Here is a 16,860-nt window from a genome sequence, read left to right on the forward strand (position 1 = left end):
GCTGAGCCCAGGTGTGATCCTGGTGGCAGCATGGCCGTGCCCCTCTGACACTTGTCCTCCTTTCGCATTTTTTTTCCTCTTGAAACGTGACAGCAAAGGTCGGCCCACGCCAGCAGGGAGGGCTGTGTTTGCGGAATAGAGCACGTTACTGACCCTCTGCAACTTCCTGGCACCAGGAAGTTCCTACCCTAAAAAAAAATAATAAATAAAACACTTTGTCCCCAAAGGCCTCGAAGGAAGGAGAGGAGCGGGGCAATGCCCCGAAGCGCCCGCCCCAGCGGCGGTGTGGCCGGGAGGGACCCCTCCTTGGAGGGAAGCCCCAGCACCCTGCCCCACCGGGGCTGCAGCGCAGCTTTCCTGGAAGGTGGCCTTTGAAACCGTGCCGGCATTTCCTCCAAGATGCTGTGGGGGAAAGTCCCCGCAGTGCCGTTCCCAGGGCCGGGGCCATTTCCAGGGCCTGCTGCCTCCATAAAACGCGGGGAGGGCAGCAGCAGGCGGCAGCAGGCAGGGGCGGACAGGCACCTCACAGCATGGGCAACTGGCTGGTCAACCACTGGTTCTCGGCCGCCGTCCTCGTGAGTCCCTGGGGCTTGGGGTGCTTGGGTGATGGAGGGGCAGGGGCTGCGTGTGGACCGGGGGCTTTGGGGGGAAATTGGGGCTGTCCTGGCTCGGTCTGTCAGCCACAGAGGAACAAATATCCCCTTGGTTTGTGCGCGGTCCCGAGGGTGGCGGAGCGGTGGCTGTGGGTCCCATATGAAGGAAACCGGGAATGAAAGGAAAGGTGGGTCCTGGTGCTCAGGGTGCGGGGTGAAGCCCGCAGGGGTTCTTTAGGTCTTGGCCGCCTCTTCCCAGTCGCAGCCCAAATGCCAAAAATCATCAAAGCCCTACAGCAGGGTGGGGAGGTAGTGCACCCTTCCCTGAGGTGTTCCCCCAAAACTCACGAGCAGAGAAGAGTGAGAATTAAAAATCCCACTGCTTTTCTCAGCTGTTTTGGCCGGGGAGACTTCCATTTGCATTTTCTTCCCATGTGAGAGTGGGAACCTCCCACACGAGCCCTTACTAGGGCTGGGAGCCTGCAGCCAACAGGAAAATCCCCTGGTGCTGCGCTGCACGGTGCCTGAGGAGCTGGAGCATCCACAGCGCTGCCGCCACAACAGCCAGCTGCAAATACTTGGGAAAAAGATGGGGGGAGGGTGTACAGAAAATTGGGTTATTTGCTTTTTTAAAAGTGTTAAACGAAAACTGAACCCAAGGCAGAGTAGCTGTGGGAGCTCTGCAAAAATTTACCAACGTGAAATAGCCCAGCTCCAGCGCCATACGGAGACTGGCACAGCGGAGCAGGGCTTTGCCACAGGGACAGCAGCACTGTGGGACCAGGGCAGATGAGTTCCTGCAACATTTCCTCCTCCCGGCCCTTTCCCGCTCAGTCCCTGCCACCCTCAGTGCCTGCCCTGGGCCCTTCCCACTCGCAACAGCCCCACGTCGTGCAGATATTTCCTTTATCAGTCTTTCCTCATTCCCCGTGTGAGGGTGATGCACAAGGATGTGGGTGACAAGACAGTTATTTTGCAAGACTTCCCGCACCTCTCCTCACCTTCGCTCCCCCGTCCCATCGATTCCATGCTGATGCAGCAATCACCATAAGGAAGCGGGACGGGACGCAGTCCTGACGTCCTCTGTCTGTGCCGGCACCCATGTGCTGCAGCGTGAGGGGGTCCTGGGGCCAGGGTCCCTCACAAGCCCTTGGCTTCCCCCTGCAGGCAGCCTGGCTGGGCATCAACGTCTTCCTCTTCACGTACTACTTTCTGTTCTTCGACCAGGATGAGCGGTACTTCTACACCAGGGCCATCCTTGGGGTAAGGTGCTCCCGGCAGCACCCTGCCTGTCCCAGAGCCCTCCTGGCTGGGCTGCAGCGGGGCAGGGGATGTAGCACCCCAAAACTCTTCCTTATCCTATCCTCTACCATTGCTTCATCCCAGTCCCTGCCTTGATCCCTGCTCCCAGCCCAGCATCACTCCATACCAGTACCCATCCTGCACCCTGCATCCCCCAGCCCCAGCCCAGGATCGCTTGGTCCCAGCTCGACATCACTTGGCCCAGCCCCATCCCATCCCATCCCATCCCATCCCATCCCATCCCATCCCATCCCATCCCATCCCATCATCACTTTTCCCAGCACGGGGCAGCAAGGCTGTAGGTGGACGCACCGTGCCCGAGGCACAGTGACGCTCACCCCATCCACACCTCCCCTCTCCCCAGTCTGCTTTGGCGTGGGCCCGGGCATCGGCCAAGTGCCTCAACTTCAACAGCATGCTGATCCTGCTGCCCGTCTGCCGCAACCTGCTCTCCTTCCTCCGTGGGACCTGCTCGGTGAGTGCCCTGCAGGCAGCCCCGCTGCGTCGCCGTCCCTGTCCCCGTCCCTGCCCCAACCCCGCTGTCTCTCCTTGCAGTGCTGCAGGCGAACGCTGCGGAAGCAGCTCGACCACAACCTCACCTTCCACAAGCTGGTGGCCTACGCGCTGGCCCTGTTCACAGGTACTGTCCTGCCCCTGCCCCGCGTCCCCTCCGAGCACCGCGGGGCTGAGGGCAGCAGGTGACCGCCTGTCCCCCTCCCAGCCGTGCACACCATCGCCCACCTCTTCAACCTGGAGCGCTACAACGACAGCCAGCAAGCCACCGACGGCAGCCTCGCTGCCATCCTCTCCAAGATGCACCTGAAGAACAGCAACAAGTGGCTCAACCCCATCCACTCCAACCAGACGGTGAGCGCCGGTCCGCTGCCCGCTGCCCCCTGTCCCGTGCCCTCGCTCACCCTGTCCCTCTGCCACCCCTGCAGACCGTGGAGTACGTGGCCTTCACCACCATCCCGGGGCTGACCGGGGTCATCATCACACTGGCGCTCATCCTCATGGTCACGTCCTCCACCGAGTTCATCCGGAGGAACTACTTTGAGGTTTTCTGGTACACACACCACCTCTTCATCGTCTACTTTGCTGGCCTCGTCATCCACGGCATTGCGTAAGGCTCCCAAAATGCTCCCAAAACAGCAGCAGGCAGCATAGCAAGGGGCAGTGGCCATAAATAGCTGCCTGGGGGGCTGGGGTGGCCTTGGCTGCCTCAGGAGGCTGGTGCAGCGCTGGATGGGGTGCAGCAGGGTGGTGAGATCACCATGCAAGGGGGGTTGCAAGCCTCAGCTAGCTTAAGGCCAGCTGGCCCCATGCAACCCATGACTGGGGTGGGAGAGGGTCCCTGCGCTCACCCCCTGCCTCCCTGCAGCGGGCTGGTGCGTGGGCAGACGGAGGACAGCATGGAGGAGGTGCACCCACGGCGCTGTGCCGAGTACCTGGTACAGAAGCACGAGGAGTGCAGGCACGTCTGCTGCAAAAACCCCGAGTTCAGCAGCATCCCTGCAGAGGTAGGGCAGCAGCGGGATGGGATTGGGGCTGCGGGGTGCCCGGCTCCCTTAGTAGGAGTGCAGAGTCCAGGATGCTCCAGCCCTTTGCTCTCCTCCATCCTACAGTCCTGGAAATGGGTTCTGGCTCCCGTCATCCTCTACGCATTTGAACGGATCCTGCGGGTCTGGCGTGCGCGGCAGAAGGTGGTGGTCACCAAGGTAGGTGGTGCTGGAGCCAGGGAGGGAGGAGACGGTGCTGCAGCCCTCGCTGGGGTGGCTGCACAGAGGTGAGCAGGGGCAGGGACCGCTGCCAAAGCCCAGGTGACGGGGACAGGTTGGGTGCTGAGCCCTGCTCCCTGCCCCCCAGGTGATCATGCACCCTGCCAGAGTGCTGGAGCTGCAGATGCAGAAGAAGGGCTTCCGCATGGAGGTGGGGCAGTACATCTTCGTCAACTGCCCCGCCATCTCCCTCCTGGAGTGGCACCCCTTCACCCTCACCTCGGCGCCCGAGGAGGATTTCTTCTCCATCCACATCCGGGCAGCGGGGGACTGGACAGAGCGCATCATTGACACCTTCCAGCAGCAGAAGCCGGAGATGCCCAGGTAGGCTGGGGAGCTCCCCCATGGACCATCCCAAGGGTTCGGGGAGGCCGTGCCTCTCACCCCGGCCCTCCCTTGGCCAGGATTGAGGTGGACGGCCCCTTTGGCACGGCCAGCGAAGACGTGTTCCAGTACGAGGTGGCCATGCTGGTGGGAGCAGGCATCGGTGTCACCCCCTTCGCCTCCATCCTGAAGTCCATCTGGTACAAGTTCCAGCAGGCTGACCAGACCCTCAAGACCAAGAAGGTACCGGCTGCAGGACCAGCTGGCCCCAGCCCATGGGTTTCTCCAAGCTCAGAAGTGCTTGGAAGGGGAACTTCCTCAGCATCACGTCCTTCCCCTGCTCCTGCTCCGCTCCACCTTGAGTAACGCTGCTTCCCTGTGCCATCGCATCCCAGATTTACTTCTACTGGCTCTGCCGGGACACGGGTGCCTTCGCCTGGTTCAACGACCTGCTCGCCTCGCTGGAGCAGAAGATGGTCGAGTCGGGCAAGGCAGACTTCCTCACCTACCGGCTCTTCCTCACCGGCTGGGACACCAGCATCGTGAGTTGGCTGTGGGTGGGCATGACAACAAGGGGGGGACGCCTTGTAGCTGAGCCCAGGAGGAAAGGCAGGGAAAGGCTTCGCCTCCCAGGCATTTGGTGCTCCTCCAGGGGAAGGGACTTGCGGGCGGGCTGCTGGTGGTTGGTGTCCTCACCCTCCCCGCTCCGTGCAGGCCAACAACGCGGCGCTCCACTACGACACTGCCACGGACACGGTGACGGGCCTGAGACACAAAACCATCTTCGGGCGGCCCATGTGGAACGCCGAGTTTTCAGCAGTGGCCACGGCCCACCCCAGGTCAGAGCTGGGACGTGGGCGCTTGGGGTGCTGGTGTTTGGAGGCGTCCCCTCCTCCCCAGCACCCACAGCCCCTCGCTGCATGCAGGTCAGTGGTCGGTGTCTTCCTGTGCGGGCCGGGGGCGTTGGCAAAGGACCTGCAGAGATCTTGTCACCAGCACTCCAGCCTGGACCCCAGAAAGGTCAAATTCTACTTCAACAAGGAGAACTTCTAAGTGGAGCCGGGCTGGGACCGCAGCCATTGGAGAACAGACAGCCTGCTGCTCTTGCATCTCTTTTTGGAGCGAGTCTGCCTGAGCAGGGACGAGCATCAGCCGAAAAACACACGCACTGAAACCGGGCAAGACAGCAAGGCCCTCCCTCACAAGGACAAACTCCAGGTTCCAGGACTGCTGCCTTCTTGACCCAACCTACAAAGGGTTCCTGTGAGGGGAAGGAGCCCAGTGCACAGCACAGCCCACGTGGAAACCAGAGACACGTTGTGATGGTGGCACTGGGGCAGCACAAGGGCTCACAGCCAGAGGCAGGGGGAGCGCCCAGCGGGCTGGGCAGAGCGGGTGGGAGATGGACACGCCGAGCAGGCACCGGGGACCACACCTGCCCCTCGGGGCTTGAACAGTCCTTTCCCTACACTGGTAAATTAAACTTGCTTTCCTTTGCGGTAAAAGCCACGGGTGGTGGCTCAGTCTGTGCAGGTAAAGGGGGGCAAAGAGTGGGTGCCCTTCATACAGGGCTGCCATAAAAAGGCAGGGTTTGTAATAAACCTTATGGGGTAAAGTGTAGGATGTTGGGGCTGCCTGCCTGCCAGCCCTCTTCCTCCACAAGGGCTGAGCAGTACCAGCGAGCCAAGCTTGCACCATCCACAAACCAGTGCAGCCAGACTTTAAATGCAAGGGCAAATTCTGCTCGAGCACATGCAGAGAGGAGGGAAAAAGCACCCTCGTGGAGCAGGCAGGTATGGTAAGCGATACAGCAATCGGATATGGAGCCCTCCTGCCCTCGCTGGCAGGAACAGAAAGCTGAGCTCTACAGCAGGGTGCTCAGCCCGTGCCACGGGACACTCACTGCTCTGTCCTTGGGCCCGCGGGCTGCCTTCATCAGCCAGACACCTCCTCCCTGCAGTCTGCTTGCCTGGTTCGATGGCAAGTCATCTTCCAGCAGGGAAGCACAACGAGACAGTACCTTTGCTGCAAAGAAGCCCTCAGGAAGGCAGATGGAATTTGCTTCCAGCACTTGTTACCCACGCCTGGTCTCCCGTCAGTCTCCCCAGGTGACAACTTCAGCTTCCTGCAGGCTGATGTTTTCTACCGTATTCCTAGCGAACATATAATAAATCCCAAGAGTATTTCTGGCCCTATTGCTGGGAAAAGAGTGGTCTGGACTAGCCTGGAGCCAGGTCAGACTGTTCCCAGCAGTCCTCCCCTTGCCTCCATGACCATACAAGGCAGCCTGAGACATGGCTTTACTCAAACCCTCCTCCCACTTTATTCCAAACATCATAAAATATACACACAGAAAAAGGGACGGATGGGAGGGAAAACACTGGGTAGCAAAGAGGAACGTCTCCGAAAACGCAGCATCAACTTGGACAACAACAGGAAGCAGCCGCCATGGAGCACCTTCCATGTCCAGGCAGATGGCATCTCCACCACGCACCTGCCAGGCCTGCAAGAAGGAGAGGGATGGGCGTGAGCCGTCGCACGGAGGGGAAAGGCAGGGCAGCCCCGTACTGAGCAGCTCCCTGATTTACTGAAGGAGAGCAGGCACAGGCTGCAGCAGGGTTAAGGATGTCACCTGTTAGGGTGCCCCCGTGGATTTCTGGATTTGCTCCTTTAGAATAAGGATGCTTTGGCGCTGCTCTGGGGGCAGCATGGCGATCTGGTCTGCTGTCAGCTGCAGAACCTGCATGATCAGGGCTGCCTGTGGGGAGAAGGGAGAATCAGAGGTGCTCTGCCTGAGCAGCTATGGGTTACCATAGCCAGGAGGTGGATGCTGGAAGGACAGAGTTTCCTCTGCAGCAGGACTTGCAAGCTGCCCAGGCTCCGAGCAGAGCAGGGTAAAATAACCACCTGCTCTAAACGTGGCAGGATTGGCACCTCTGGAGCACAAACTCCCTGAGTCACGGTGGTCCTCTGATGTGGTAAGGCACGCAGAAAGTGCTGTCCCCAGCGTCTCATCCCTTCCCAACTGCCCACTCACCTTCTCATGATCCTGGGGGGTGACCTGGCTCTGTCCAGGACTAAAGCCTCCCGGCTGACCAGCTCCCTGGACCCCTGCTCCAGGAATGCCTCCTCCTTGCATGCCTGCCCCTGCCATGTTAGGAACCTGTGGGCACAAGATAACGACTGAGGGGTCGCTGGGCTCAGCTCAACAACTACAAGAACACAGAGGAAACGATCAGACGGATGCCCACACAGCCAGCCCCAACCCGTGAGACGCTGCGGGTGCCCCATCAGCCAAGCAGAGGTGTTGCAGTACCTGGCGGGGCCCCTGTGGGCCACTGGCTCCCATATTAAGCGGTCCAGGACCCTGGATCCCCCCAGGCATTGGGCCACGTGGGTTGGGACCAGGCCCGCGAGGCTCCAGGCCACGGGGCTCCATGACCCTGGCCTCCATGGCCCTGGCTTCCAGCACTCGTGGCTCCAGGACCCGCGGCTCCAGGCCTCGTGCCTCCAGGCCTCGCGCCTCCATCACCCGGGGCTCCAGCCCCCGTGGCTCCAATCCTCGCGGCTCCAGCCCTCGGGGATCCCTTCCAACTGCAGGGGAAAGACAAGGCAAGCTGTAGAAGGGAGCAGCGCTGGGGGAGGTGGGGTGGGAGCGAGCCCGCTGCCTCCTCAGCCAGGGGGTTTAGCAAATGCCAGGAAAATGCAGGGCCAGGGACAAAGGAGGCATGCCTGGAGGAAGTCCCTTGCTCTGTGGGACTCTTCCTCCTTGCCTTGGGGTCATTTCACTGCCCAAATCCCCTTCCTATGTCCTGCGTTGAGGCAGCGGGCTCCACTCTGCCCCCTCGTCTGTTTGCTTTCAGCCACCCGTTGTTTCATGCCCCCTCTCTCACCTCGAGCATCCATCAAGGGCCCCCGCGGCTCTCCCATCAGTGGTCGGGGTTCTCCCATGGGTCCCCCCCTCATCTCATGGGGGGGGCCACGGCTGTCGTGGCCCGGCATGTGGTGCATAGGGGCTCCTTGGTGGGGCGGCCCAAGGTAACCTCTGGCGCAGAGAGACGAGGAGAGCAAAGCAGGAGGAAGAGAAAAAGCGAGAGTGTGAATCAGACACTGGCTTGGCACGGTCTGGGCACAGCGCTGGATTGCTCCCAAAGCCGGCCGCAGGGGAGGAGGGCGAGGCTGGCACGGGGACGAGTGCTGTCAGTCCCATGTCACAGGGCTGCTGGCATCACCCTGGGGATGTCCCATCCCCGGGGAAAGGGGGCTGGCCCCTGTGGTCAGCAGCACACAGGCCTCCGAGCGGGCAGCTGTGACTCCCGGAAGGCTCAAGCCATCCCTGTCCTCAGCAAGAGGTCACCCTTGGGTAGGGGGCAGTGCGAAGGGCTCTTCTCCTTCCCTCTCCCCTCACCTGGGCTCCACTTCTCCAGTGACTGAGAGCAGCGTCCCTCCGCGAGGGTCATTCGGGGCATCTCCCAAAAGGCCTCGCGGCGGCGGGCCACTAGCAGGTAGAGGTCCACGCTGCATGGGGGCCCTCGGATCTGGCATGGGCACTGCCAGGAAGACACACAAGAACTTGTGAGGATCTGCACAACCAGTGCTCTGCTCAGACTGTCCCCCAGCACCCTCGGGGCTGGGATGTGGACAGCTTCCCTGCTTCCCGGCACAGGCAGATGTGCTGTATGGACTGCCGGGGGAGCAGCCCCTCGCACAAGGCCAGAGCCCTTTCCCTAGATGCTCAAAACCCCTTTCCCTAGGTGCTCGTTTCATCCCTCTCTTTCCCTCTCTGGTTCTACCTCAGGCTCCTTACAGCACCAGGTGGCCAAACTGAGTGTGGGTGCCCCCGTGGTGATCCCTACGAGTGTGGGCATCAACGCCGTGCTGATGTGGGGCCAGGAGCAAAGCAAGACTTGGAAGGCTCCTGGCAGTAAGGTGTCAGAGGGGGCTGGATCCTAGGTGAAGACCTTCTCCAAGCAGGCTCTCTTTTCCACTGGTGACTCTCCGTGCACAGCACTAGTGCGTTCTCTGCCTCTGGAGAAGATCCTGCCTCCTCCTAACTCTGCCAGACTACACAGAAGGGTATGCCAGTCCCCGGCCCTCAGCACAGCGGGGTGACAGCTGCTCTCTGCACACCCCATAACGAGCTCCACGACAGCGGGGAGCTGGCAAGTGCCGGGATACCTTGAACGCGTTCGATAGACGCAGGCCTGGCAGGTCCCACGGGCGAAAGCTGAAGGTTCCCTGGGCAAGCAGCAGGAAAAGAGGGAGAAGAGCAGACACGTAAATAGTGTATGCACACATGCACTCAGCCTCGGGGACAGCGCTGCCTCAGCCTGCGGGGGCCTGCTGAATCACCTCCGCTCCCTGGCGTCCCCCAGGACGCCCATCGAGAAGATGCTGCCTGCTGCCCATCTGGCTGTATCAGCCTCTTCCACTAACGCCACCGCTGTCATCGTGGGCACGGCAGCCAGCTCGGCAGTGTGCCGGACTGGGCAGAGCTTTCCCTCGCTCACCATGTGAGCACGCAGGGCAGGAGAGCGAAGCGCCCTGCCAAGAGAGATCAGCACAGCTGCAGGGCCATGCTGTGCCCCACAGGGCAGTGAGTCAGCTCCTGCCCACAGCTCCCCACGGCGCTCCTCAGCACCAGCTTTCTGCCTGCTCTTCGAAACCTTCTGGGTACCAGCAAAACTGCCAGGAATTACAGGACCGCTCTCAGGAAGATGGTGCTCACCCCGCGAAAAACGACAGGCAGCTGCCCTAAAGATATCTAAGGCTGGAGGATCTCAGAACAGGCTCGCCACCTTCCTGAAACAAGGCCTAAGATACAAATCTAGGCGAGAGGTGTTCGCTCCCTGCATGCCTTACTACTGGAAGAACAGGAACGCCTTGCCCTGTTTGCGCTACCCTCGGCACATGGCTTGATGGGGCAGCCATGCAATTTGTGGAACGGAAAGGAATCCGGCTCCAGGGCTGGGCTGCACAGACCGTGCCTGCAGAGGGAGGGAGGGAGGAAGGGCCAAGCAACTGCTCGCTGCAAAATTCCCTGCCAAGCCTTGCACTCACTATCACAAGCAAAAGCAAAGACTCAGCTCCCTCTGCTGGGCACGGCACGGAGAGCACAGGGAGACACGGGCAGACACCGCGGCAGCACAGCTGCTTCCCAGCACCCAGGCAGCAAAGAAGGACAGGGACTGGAGAAGAGCAAGCTCTGCCTGCCTGCACAAGCACAGGGACAGATGCGGGCTCAAAGAGAGACAGAAAACACAGGCACAACCCACCCTCTGGGGCTCTGTGGGGACTGGCAGCTCTCCTGGTTTCCAGGACATGTCTGCACAACGCAGTGCAAAACAAGCTGGGAACAAACTGGTGCATGGGCTGGAGCCCTGGAAGCAGGAGAGCCGTTACCACAGCCTTGCGCCTAAGCGAACAAACCCAGACGTGGCCCAGTGCTACAGGAGCTGCCCCATCTCCAAACAAGGCTGCAGGCAGGGGCTCTCCTGGTGCAGCACTGCTCAGTACCTGTAGCCTGGGCCCCGGCTGGAGCGAGGCTCTCGTAACACACAGCAAGAACTTAACCTCTGTTTTACCTTGTCCACGCTCCAAGGGCACAGGCCCTCCTCCTGGTATCCCGACCTGCGGCTGCAGCCCACCTGAGAGGGAAAAGGCACGGGTCAGATCCCTCCTTGGCTGTCCCTGCACAGCCGACCAATTCCTTCGGCCCCAAATACCTACCCCCTCCCAGATCCTGGGGTAGCATCCGGAAGCTTATTTTCTTGCTGTTGGTTCCCCACGGAGATAAGCCAACTTTCTGACCTGCTGCTGGCAGCAGCCACAACCACAGTCCACAGCCACGGGAGGACAAATGCTCCCACAGGGCCAAGCCCTCCGGTCACGGGAAGGTACAGGGGGGCTGTCTGCAGGACCCGCCTGCCCGGGGCAGCCCAGGCACCGTTCAGCCCAACACCACGCACTCACCTCCTGGAGCCATGGGGCCAGGGCCAGGGCCCTGCACAGCAGCTGCCATCTGTCCTGGTGCTGGCACTCCTCCCTGCATAGGCGGCTGCATCAGAGGGGGAGCGCCGTTGACGTGCATGCCACCCTGCCCGGGAGAGAAAGCAGGCCTCAGCAAAGCCCTGTCACCCAGGCACATGCAGCCCAGCTGGGAAAGCCAGTGCTGGCAATGCCTGTCACTTCCAGCACAGTGAGTGCAGCTCCGAGGCTCTTACTATGGGCTGAGGCTGGGACGATGGGGTATTCTGGGGGTTCAGCTGGGCATTCGGCCCCGGCCCTGGTCCCGGCCCAGGTCCTGGCACTGGCTGCTGGTTGCCTGGGATCAGAGGAGGAACACTGGTCTGGCGATGCAGGATTTTCTAGGAGCAGAAGGAGGAGAAAGGAGTCTTCTTCCACCCCCTGCAACAGGCTGCCACCAATATCCTACCAGCCCCAGAAGAGGCAGCAAGGGACAAACCAGTGCGATCTCCGGGTCGACGATCCTCATTACCACCTGGGCCTGCAGCAGGGCATAAGCCAGCTGGGGGTTCTGCAGCAGCATGTTCCTGGCTTCCTGGGGGCTGTTCTGGACGCACAACTGAGGATACACACACACAGATCACAGCTCTGACAAGGCACGACATAGGTCGCGAGGGCATGGGCAGCTGTGATGGAAGGTGCTGAGCTCAGGCAGAAAGCAGGGAGCACAGCCCTCCCCTTCACTCACCTTCATCTGCTTCATCAGCTCAAACATCTGCTCGGGTGGCAGGCTGGCAACCGCTCGGCTGATGGACTCAGGAGCATCTTCAGGATTGACAGGGTCCCCATAGGGTGACTCTATGATGGGTGCACCGGTACCCAAGCCTGCAACACAGTTTGGGATAGAAGCTGTGACCTCACACAACAACATGAACTATCTTTAACTGTCTGCTCACCAGAAGGGAAGTGCCATGCCATTAAGAAGAGGCAGCAAAAACAGGCAGAACATGGAGGAAACAGAAAACCCAGCTCAGCCCCAGCACCCCTCTGGCAAAGCTGCTTGCACAGTTGCTTGGAGCATGTCGGCTCCACCAGGCTCCCCTTTCACCAGACTCACAGAACAGGCACCCACTGTAACACCAAAAAGGCCAGAGCCAGCGCAACACCAGTTCTCTCCGCTACCAAATTGAGACTCACTCTTCAGCTCCTCCTTGTTCTTCTCGCTGGCCGCGTTGTCGACGCGCAGGGCCCTCCCGCTGAACTCTCGCCCGTTGAGGTTCCGCATGGCGCTGAGGGCCGTCTCCTGGTCTTGGTACTCGCAGAAGCCATAGCCCTTCGGCTTTCCCGTCTCCCTGTCATACACCAACCTGCACAGAGAGGGGGAGAGAAGCGTCAGCGCTACGGGTGGTACAGGCACAGAGCCCGGCTGTCAGGATAAGCCACGCAGGAGCCCTGGGAGCAGCATAAAGGTGGCTGGGACAGCTCAGGGTGTGTGCCAGCAGACCCTCAGCCCGACCCAAAGCACCTCCTGGGTGCAGGCCCATGGGTGCCCCCAGGACAGCCCCCAGCTGCAGTGCTGTGCCTCCCGGGGCACCTCCCGCTCCCTGCCTGTCCCTGCGGGGCTCCAGCTGCCCCCGAGCCCCTCATCCACAGCCGTTTGCAGCTCAGACCCCTCCAGCGCCTCACCTGAAGCTGACCACGGGCCCGACCTCGGAGAAGATGTCCTTCAGCTGCTCCTCGGTGGCCTCGTACGGGATGTTCCCCACTGCGGACACAGACACAGAAACGCTGCCTCTCAGCCCCGGCGCCCCCCCCCTCCCCCCGCACACCTCCCCGTGGCTCCCCGAGGAGCCCAGCCCCGCCACCCCTCACCGAAAACCGAGCGCAGGGAGCGGTCCACGGCCGGGTCCCGCACCGCCAGCCCCGCCATGCCGCCCGCACAGCGCCGCCCCCCGCTTCCGCCGGGCCCCACGGAGGAGGCGGCGGCGGCGGCGCCGTGCTCCGGGAAGGCGCTCCGGGGAGAAACGGAGCCCGGCCACAGCGCGGTCCCCCCGCTGCCCTACGAGCTGGATGCCCCCTCATGCCCCCCGTGTAGGCTCCGCGGGGTCCCTCGGGTCCTCACAGGCGCTGTCCCCAACGTCCCCGCCGCCCCCATGGCCGCCCTGGAGCGAGGTGGCTCCGTCCTGGCGCTGGTCACGGAGCCGCGCTTCGCACAGCGGCTGAGGTGAGCCCACAAAGGGTGGCCCTGGGCATCAGAGCCACTGCTGTGCCCCACGGGGGAGAGGTGCTTGAGGTGGCCTCGGCCTTGCAGGCGGCATTTGGAAGAGGAGCGGCTGCTGGATGCGCGGTACCGGCTGCAGGAGGTGGCGGGGGGCAGCGTGGCCCTGCCGGTGCTGGAGGTGGCGGAGCAGCGGCTGCGGGAGCTGCAGGAGAGCGGGGCCCTGGAGCTGCCCTGCAGGCTGCTCCGCATCCAGGTGGGTGCTGCCCGCACACGGGCTCAGGCTGCTGGTGGTAGCAGTGAAGGATTTGTGGCATTTTTCCTTGTCCACGTCCCACCCGCAGAGCCCCATCCCCTCCAAGGCGGCCAGCGTGCGGACGCCCGCCCAGAAGCTGCGCGGCGAGCTGCGAAGGATGGTGCTGGGCTTGGGGGAGAGCTGGTCGGAGGAGCTGGAGCACGACGTGCCCCGCTCGTGGCAGCGCCACGGAGACCTGGTCCTGCTGAGCGAGGACAGCTTCAGCGCTGCGCTGTGGACGAAGCTGGGTAAGGGGAGCAAAGCTTGCTCGTGTGGCTGCTGCTCACAGAGCTGCCCGGCCTCTTCCCAGCACGGCTGTGTTGCAGGCCCAGCGCTCTGGGAGACGGTTGCCTCCGCTCTGGGTGCCCAGCGCCTGGCCAGGCGAGGACGGGTGCTGCCAGGCGGGATGAGGTCCCCGAGTGTCACCCTGCTGCTGGGCCAGGACGGCTGGGTGGAGCACGTGGACAACGGCATCAGGTAGGCAGGGGCATGCTGCAGTGTGTTGCATCGGCTCCGGGGAAGGGGCTGCTGTCAGCAGGCTGGTGGTGTCCCTGTAGGTATACATTCGACGTGACCAAGTGCATGTTCTCCCCGGGCAATATCACGGAGAAGCTGCGGGTGGCCTCACTGCCGTGCGCTGGGGAGGTTCTGGTGGATCTCTATGCAGGTACCAGCCCTCGGGGACAGCAGGGAGGTTTGGCAAGGCAGGCTTGCAGGGGAGAGCAGGCAGAGAGCGGTGATGCAGGTATTGATAGCATCCAGATGGAGGTGAACCATCACGAATTCTGGATTGAAAAATGCCCTGGATTGGAAAAATACTCTGGGATGTGGCTTAGAGCTCCTGCCCCATCTGGAAACCCTTGGGTGACCTGGCACTGTGGTCTCTCCAGTGTCCCTGTTGCCTTTGTACACTCCAGCTGACCTTGTGCTCAGGCTCCACAGAGTGCTGCTCTGTAGTTAGTGCTGGTCAGAGGAACCGTTTGCATCCAGGGAGAAGATTTGCCCTCTTTTTGAACCATGGATGTTGTTTCTGAAAAGCTCCCATTGATGATCTGACTGTATTGAGTGCGATGTGCTTCTATGACAAGCTGGTGATAACTGAAGTGTGCAGATGGTGTGACTGTTCCTGTGCTGTAAGGTGACTGGGGACATTGTGTCAGGCTTCTGTGCGCGTGAAGAGCTGTGTTTTGTACTTAGGGAAGTTAGTGTTTCCAGTCTGTCTCACAGAGAAAGGACGTGGTGCTCACAAAGCTGCTCTTGGTTAATTAAAATAAATGTTGGTCTTGACACTTTTTACATAGGCTGGAAACAGAGCAGGACAGGGTAGGTCTCGAACCAGTGGGTAAAGACTGAACATAAAATAAGTTCCTCTGTAAACATTTTTCAAGATGAATTTTGCTTTTACAAGGATGAGAGAGAAACAAAATTCCATTTTGTGAGCATTTCCCCAGTGTGTAGGTTTGTTTCAACCCAAGAAGCAGATGCATAGAGCTGGGGCAGTCATCTGCATCCTGACCTGCCTCCAGGGAGGAGTGCAGACCTCAGGAGACAGTGGCACCATGCCCACTGCTGCTGCCACCTCTTCTGCCCCCAGGGATCGGCTATTTCACACTGCCCTACCTGGTTCACGCAGCGGCTGCCTTCGTCCACGCCTGCGAGTGGAACCACCATGCCGTGGAGGCCCTGCGGAGGAACCTGGCACTGAACGGCGTGCAGGAGCGCTGCCACATCCACCACGGGGACAACAGGCAGGTGAGCAGCACCCCCTGGACATGGCATCCTTCTCCTTCATGGTCCCTGCTCACCACCCTTCTCTTCCCAGCTGCAGCTGCAGGACGTAGCTGACCGGGTGAACCTGGGGCTGATCCCCAGTTCTGAGGAGGGCTGGCCTGTGGCCTGCCGTGTCCTGAAGAAGGGCACAGGAGGGGTTCTCCACATCCACCACAACGTGGAGGCTCTCCCCGCACCATCCTGCCTGCAGCCTGCGGTTCCAAGGAATGAGCAGAGACCTCCAGGGGACAGCAGCTCTGGAGAATGGGAGGACGGACAGCGGGAGATGCAGAGTCCCAAGGAGACTGAAGGTGGTGGGAAGGAGATGCCAGCATCCAGGGTCAGGCCAGAGTGGCAGAGGTGGGCTGAGGCCACTGCAGCACGGATACGGGGGCTGCTGGAAGAGCTGCACGGGCAGCCGTGGCGGACCAGCATCCTGCACATTGAGGCAGTGAAATCCTACGCACCACACGTGCATCACATCGTGCTGGACCTCGAGTGCCGTCCAGCACTGCCTGCCTAGCTGGCTGTGGGGCCTTGGCGTGGCCCAAGGGCATGCGAAACAGGGGTGGCAGCGTTGGTGGCAGGGAGATGTGATGGTTGTCTCCAGAGTGCCAGCTCAGGGCAAGCAACACAAGCTCAGGACAAGCAGTGGGCTGGGTCCCTGCCATCCCTGCCCCGCACAAGCTGTGTTAGGCAGGAGCTGCACAGGACAGGAGCTGTGTCACGGCTGAGGATAGGGCTGAGCTGGGGCTGAGAGCACTCGAATCCTATCCTAGCTCTACCTGCTGCTGCAGGAGCATCACACTGGCACCTGTAGCTTTTGCTTTGGACACATGGGGCACTTTCAGCCCCATTTTCACAAGGAAGAAAGCTGCAGGACCAAATAAACCTCAGCATTCATGCTGGGCTTTGTTTCAGTGCATCAGGTACAGACTCTATTCTTATCTTTACCAGCATGCTTTTTTTTTTTTTTTTTTTTTTTAATGAAAACAAGTTTGTTCATTTCAGTTTCTTCTTACTTTTTTTTTGTTTGTTTGTTTTCAGAAATAAAAATGTTTCCCACATCTCTAGCTGGCGTCCAGTTAAAATGCAAACATGGGTGCAAGTGTGGGGCCCTGCCTGGTGATGCTGGCGCCTACCACCGCCCCTTTATGGTGCAGGGCGAGGAGCTGTGTCCCCACACACCCAGCCCCGCTCCTTGCTGTGCCCCATCTGCTCCCAGTTACACCAGTGGGTCCAGGAGCCACTGTGGCCCTACTGGCCGCCTGCCAGAGCACCCATTTCCATGCAGCCCCTTGCCGGGACGAGGGGAATGCAGGGAGGGGGGCCAGGAGCCGTGCCAGCCGCTCCTCCCCGTCCCTCGCCCACCTCCCCCGGAGCCCAGCCGGCGGCTTTATGGCTGCGTGTGTGTGCTCTTGGGGAGGAGCCGCCTTTCCGACGGCGGGGCGAGCAGGCACGCCTGCAAACACCGGGGCGAAGCGGGGCGGCTCTGCCCAGCCCTGCCGGAGCTTTGGGGCACGGCAGCGATCGGAGGAGCGCAGCCCCTGCACCGTGCGTCCCGGGACCGGGGCTGGGAACCGGGGACAGCCCGGGGACAGCTCGGGGACAGCC

At 61.2% G+C, this 16,860-nt stretch overlaps 3 protein-coding genes across 6 annotated transcripts; 2 read left to right on the forward strand and 1 right to left on the reverse strand.

Annotated features, from left to right (window-relative positions):
- The first annotated feature begins 530 nt into the window (after positions 1-530).
- NOX1 (NADPH oxidase 1) lies at positions 531-5,050 on the forward strand. 3 transcript variants are annotated; one of them, XM_032196460.1, is made up of 13 exons: positions 531-579; positions 1,765-1,856; positions 2,260-2,370; positions 2,451-2,535; positions 2,617-2,762; positions 2,837-3,018; positions 3,277-3,415; positions 3,521-3,613; positions 3,762-3,997; positions 4,078-4,240; positions 4,393-4,539; positions 4,712-4,836; positions 4,924-5,050. In XM_032196460.1, the coding sequence occupies exons 1-13, from the start codon at positions 531-533 to the stop codon at positions 5,048-5,050; spliced, it is 1,695 nt and encodes a 564-aa protein (XP_032052351.1). The 3 variants fall into 3 exon arrangements, with proteins under 3 accessions (XP_032052351.1, XP_032052353.1, XP_032052352.1); XM_032196462.1 differs by lacking the exon at positions 4,393-4,539; XM_032196461.1 differs by lacking the exon at positions 2,260-2,370.
- Positions 5,051-6,296: 1,246 nt separating this feature from the next.
- On the reverse strand, positions 6,297-12,894 carry CSTF2 (cleavage stimulation factor subunit 2). Of its 2 annotated transcripts, XM_032196585.1 has the most exons (15): positions 12,836-12,894; positions 12,650-12,728; positions 12,161-12,330; positions 11,712-11,848; positions 11,463-11,582; positions 11,221-11,364; positions 10,970-11,093; positions 10,582-10,644; positions 9,176-9,235; positions 8,406-8,547; positions 7,891-8,042; positions 7,314-7,591; positions 7,035-7,160; positions 6,630-6,755; positions 6,297-6,500 (listed from the first exon to the last, which is right to left on the reverse strand). In XM_032196585.1, the coding sequence occupies exons 1-14, from the start codon at positions 12,891-12,893 to the stop codon at positions 6,633-6,635; spliced, it is 1,776 nt and encodes a 591-aa protein (XP_032052476.1). In that variant the 5' UTR covers position 12,894; the 3' UTR covers positions 6,297-6,500; positions 6,630-6,632. The 2 variants fall into 2 exon arrangements, with proteins under 2 accessions (XP_032052476.1, XP_032052477.1); XM_032196586.1 differs by lacking the exon at positions 9,176-9,235.
- Positions 12,892-15,978, forward strand: TRMT12 (tRNA methyltransferase 12 homolog). The gene is made up of 7 exons (XM_032196442.1): positions 12,892-13,187; positions 13,275-13,437; positions 13,526-13,724; positions 13,803-13,953; positions 14,034-14,143; positions 15,071-15,228; positions 15,299-15,978. Exons 1-7 carry the CDS (start codon positions 12,892-12,894, stop codon positions 15,767-15,769), a joined length of 1,548 nt encoding a protein of 515 aa, XP_032052333.1. The 3' UTR covers positions 15,770-15,978.
- The last annotated feature ends 882 nt before the right edge of the window (positions 15,979-16,860 follow it).

The sequence above is a fragment of the Aythya fuligula genome, chromosome 13, assembly GCF_009819795.1.
Source record: "Aythya fuligula isolate bAytFul2 chromosome 13, bAytFul2.pri, whole genome shotgun sequence".
NCBI classification, from domain to species: domain Eukaryota; kingdom Metazoa; phylum Chordata; class Aves; order Anseriformes; family Anatidae; genus Aythya; species Aythya fuligula.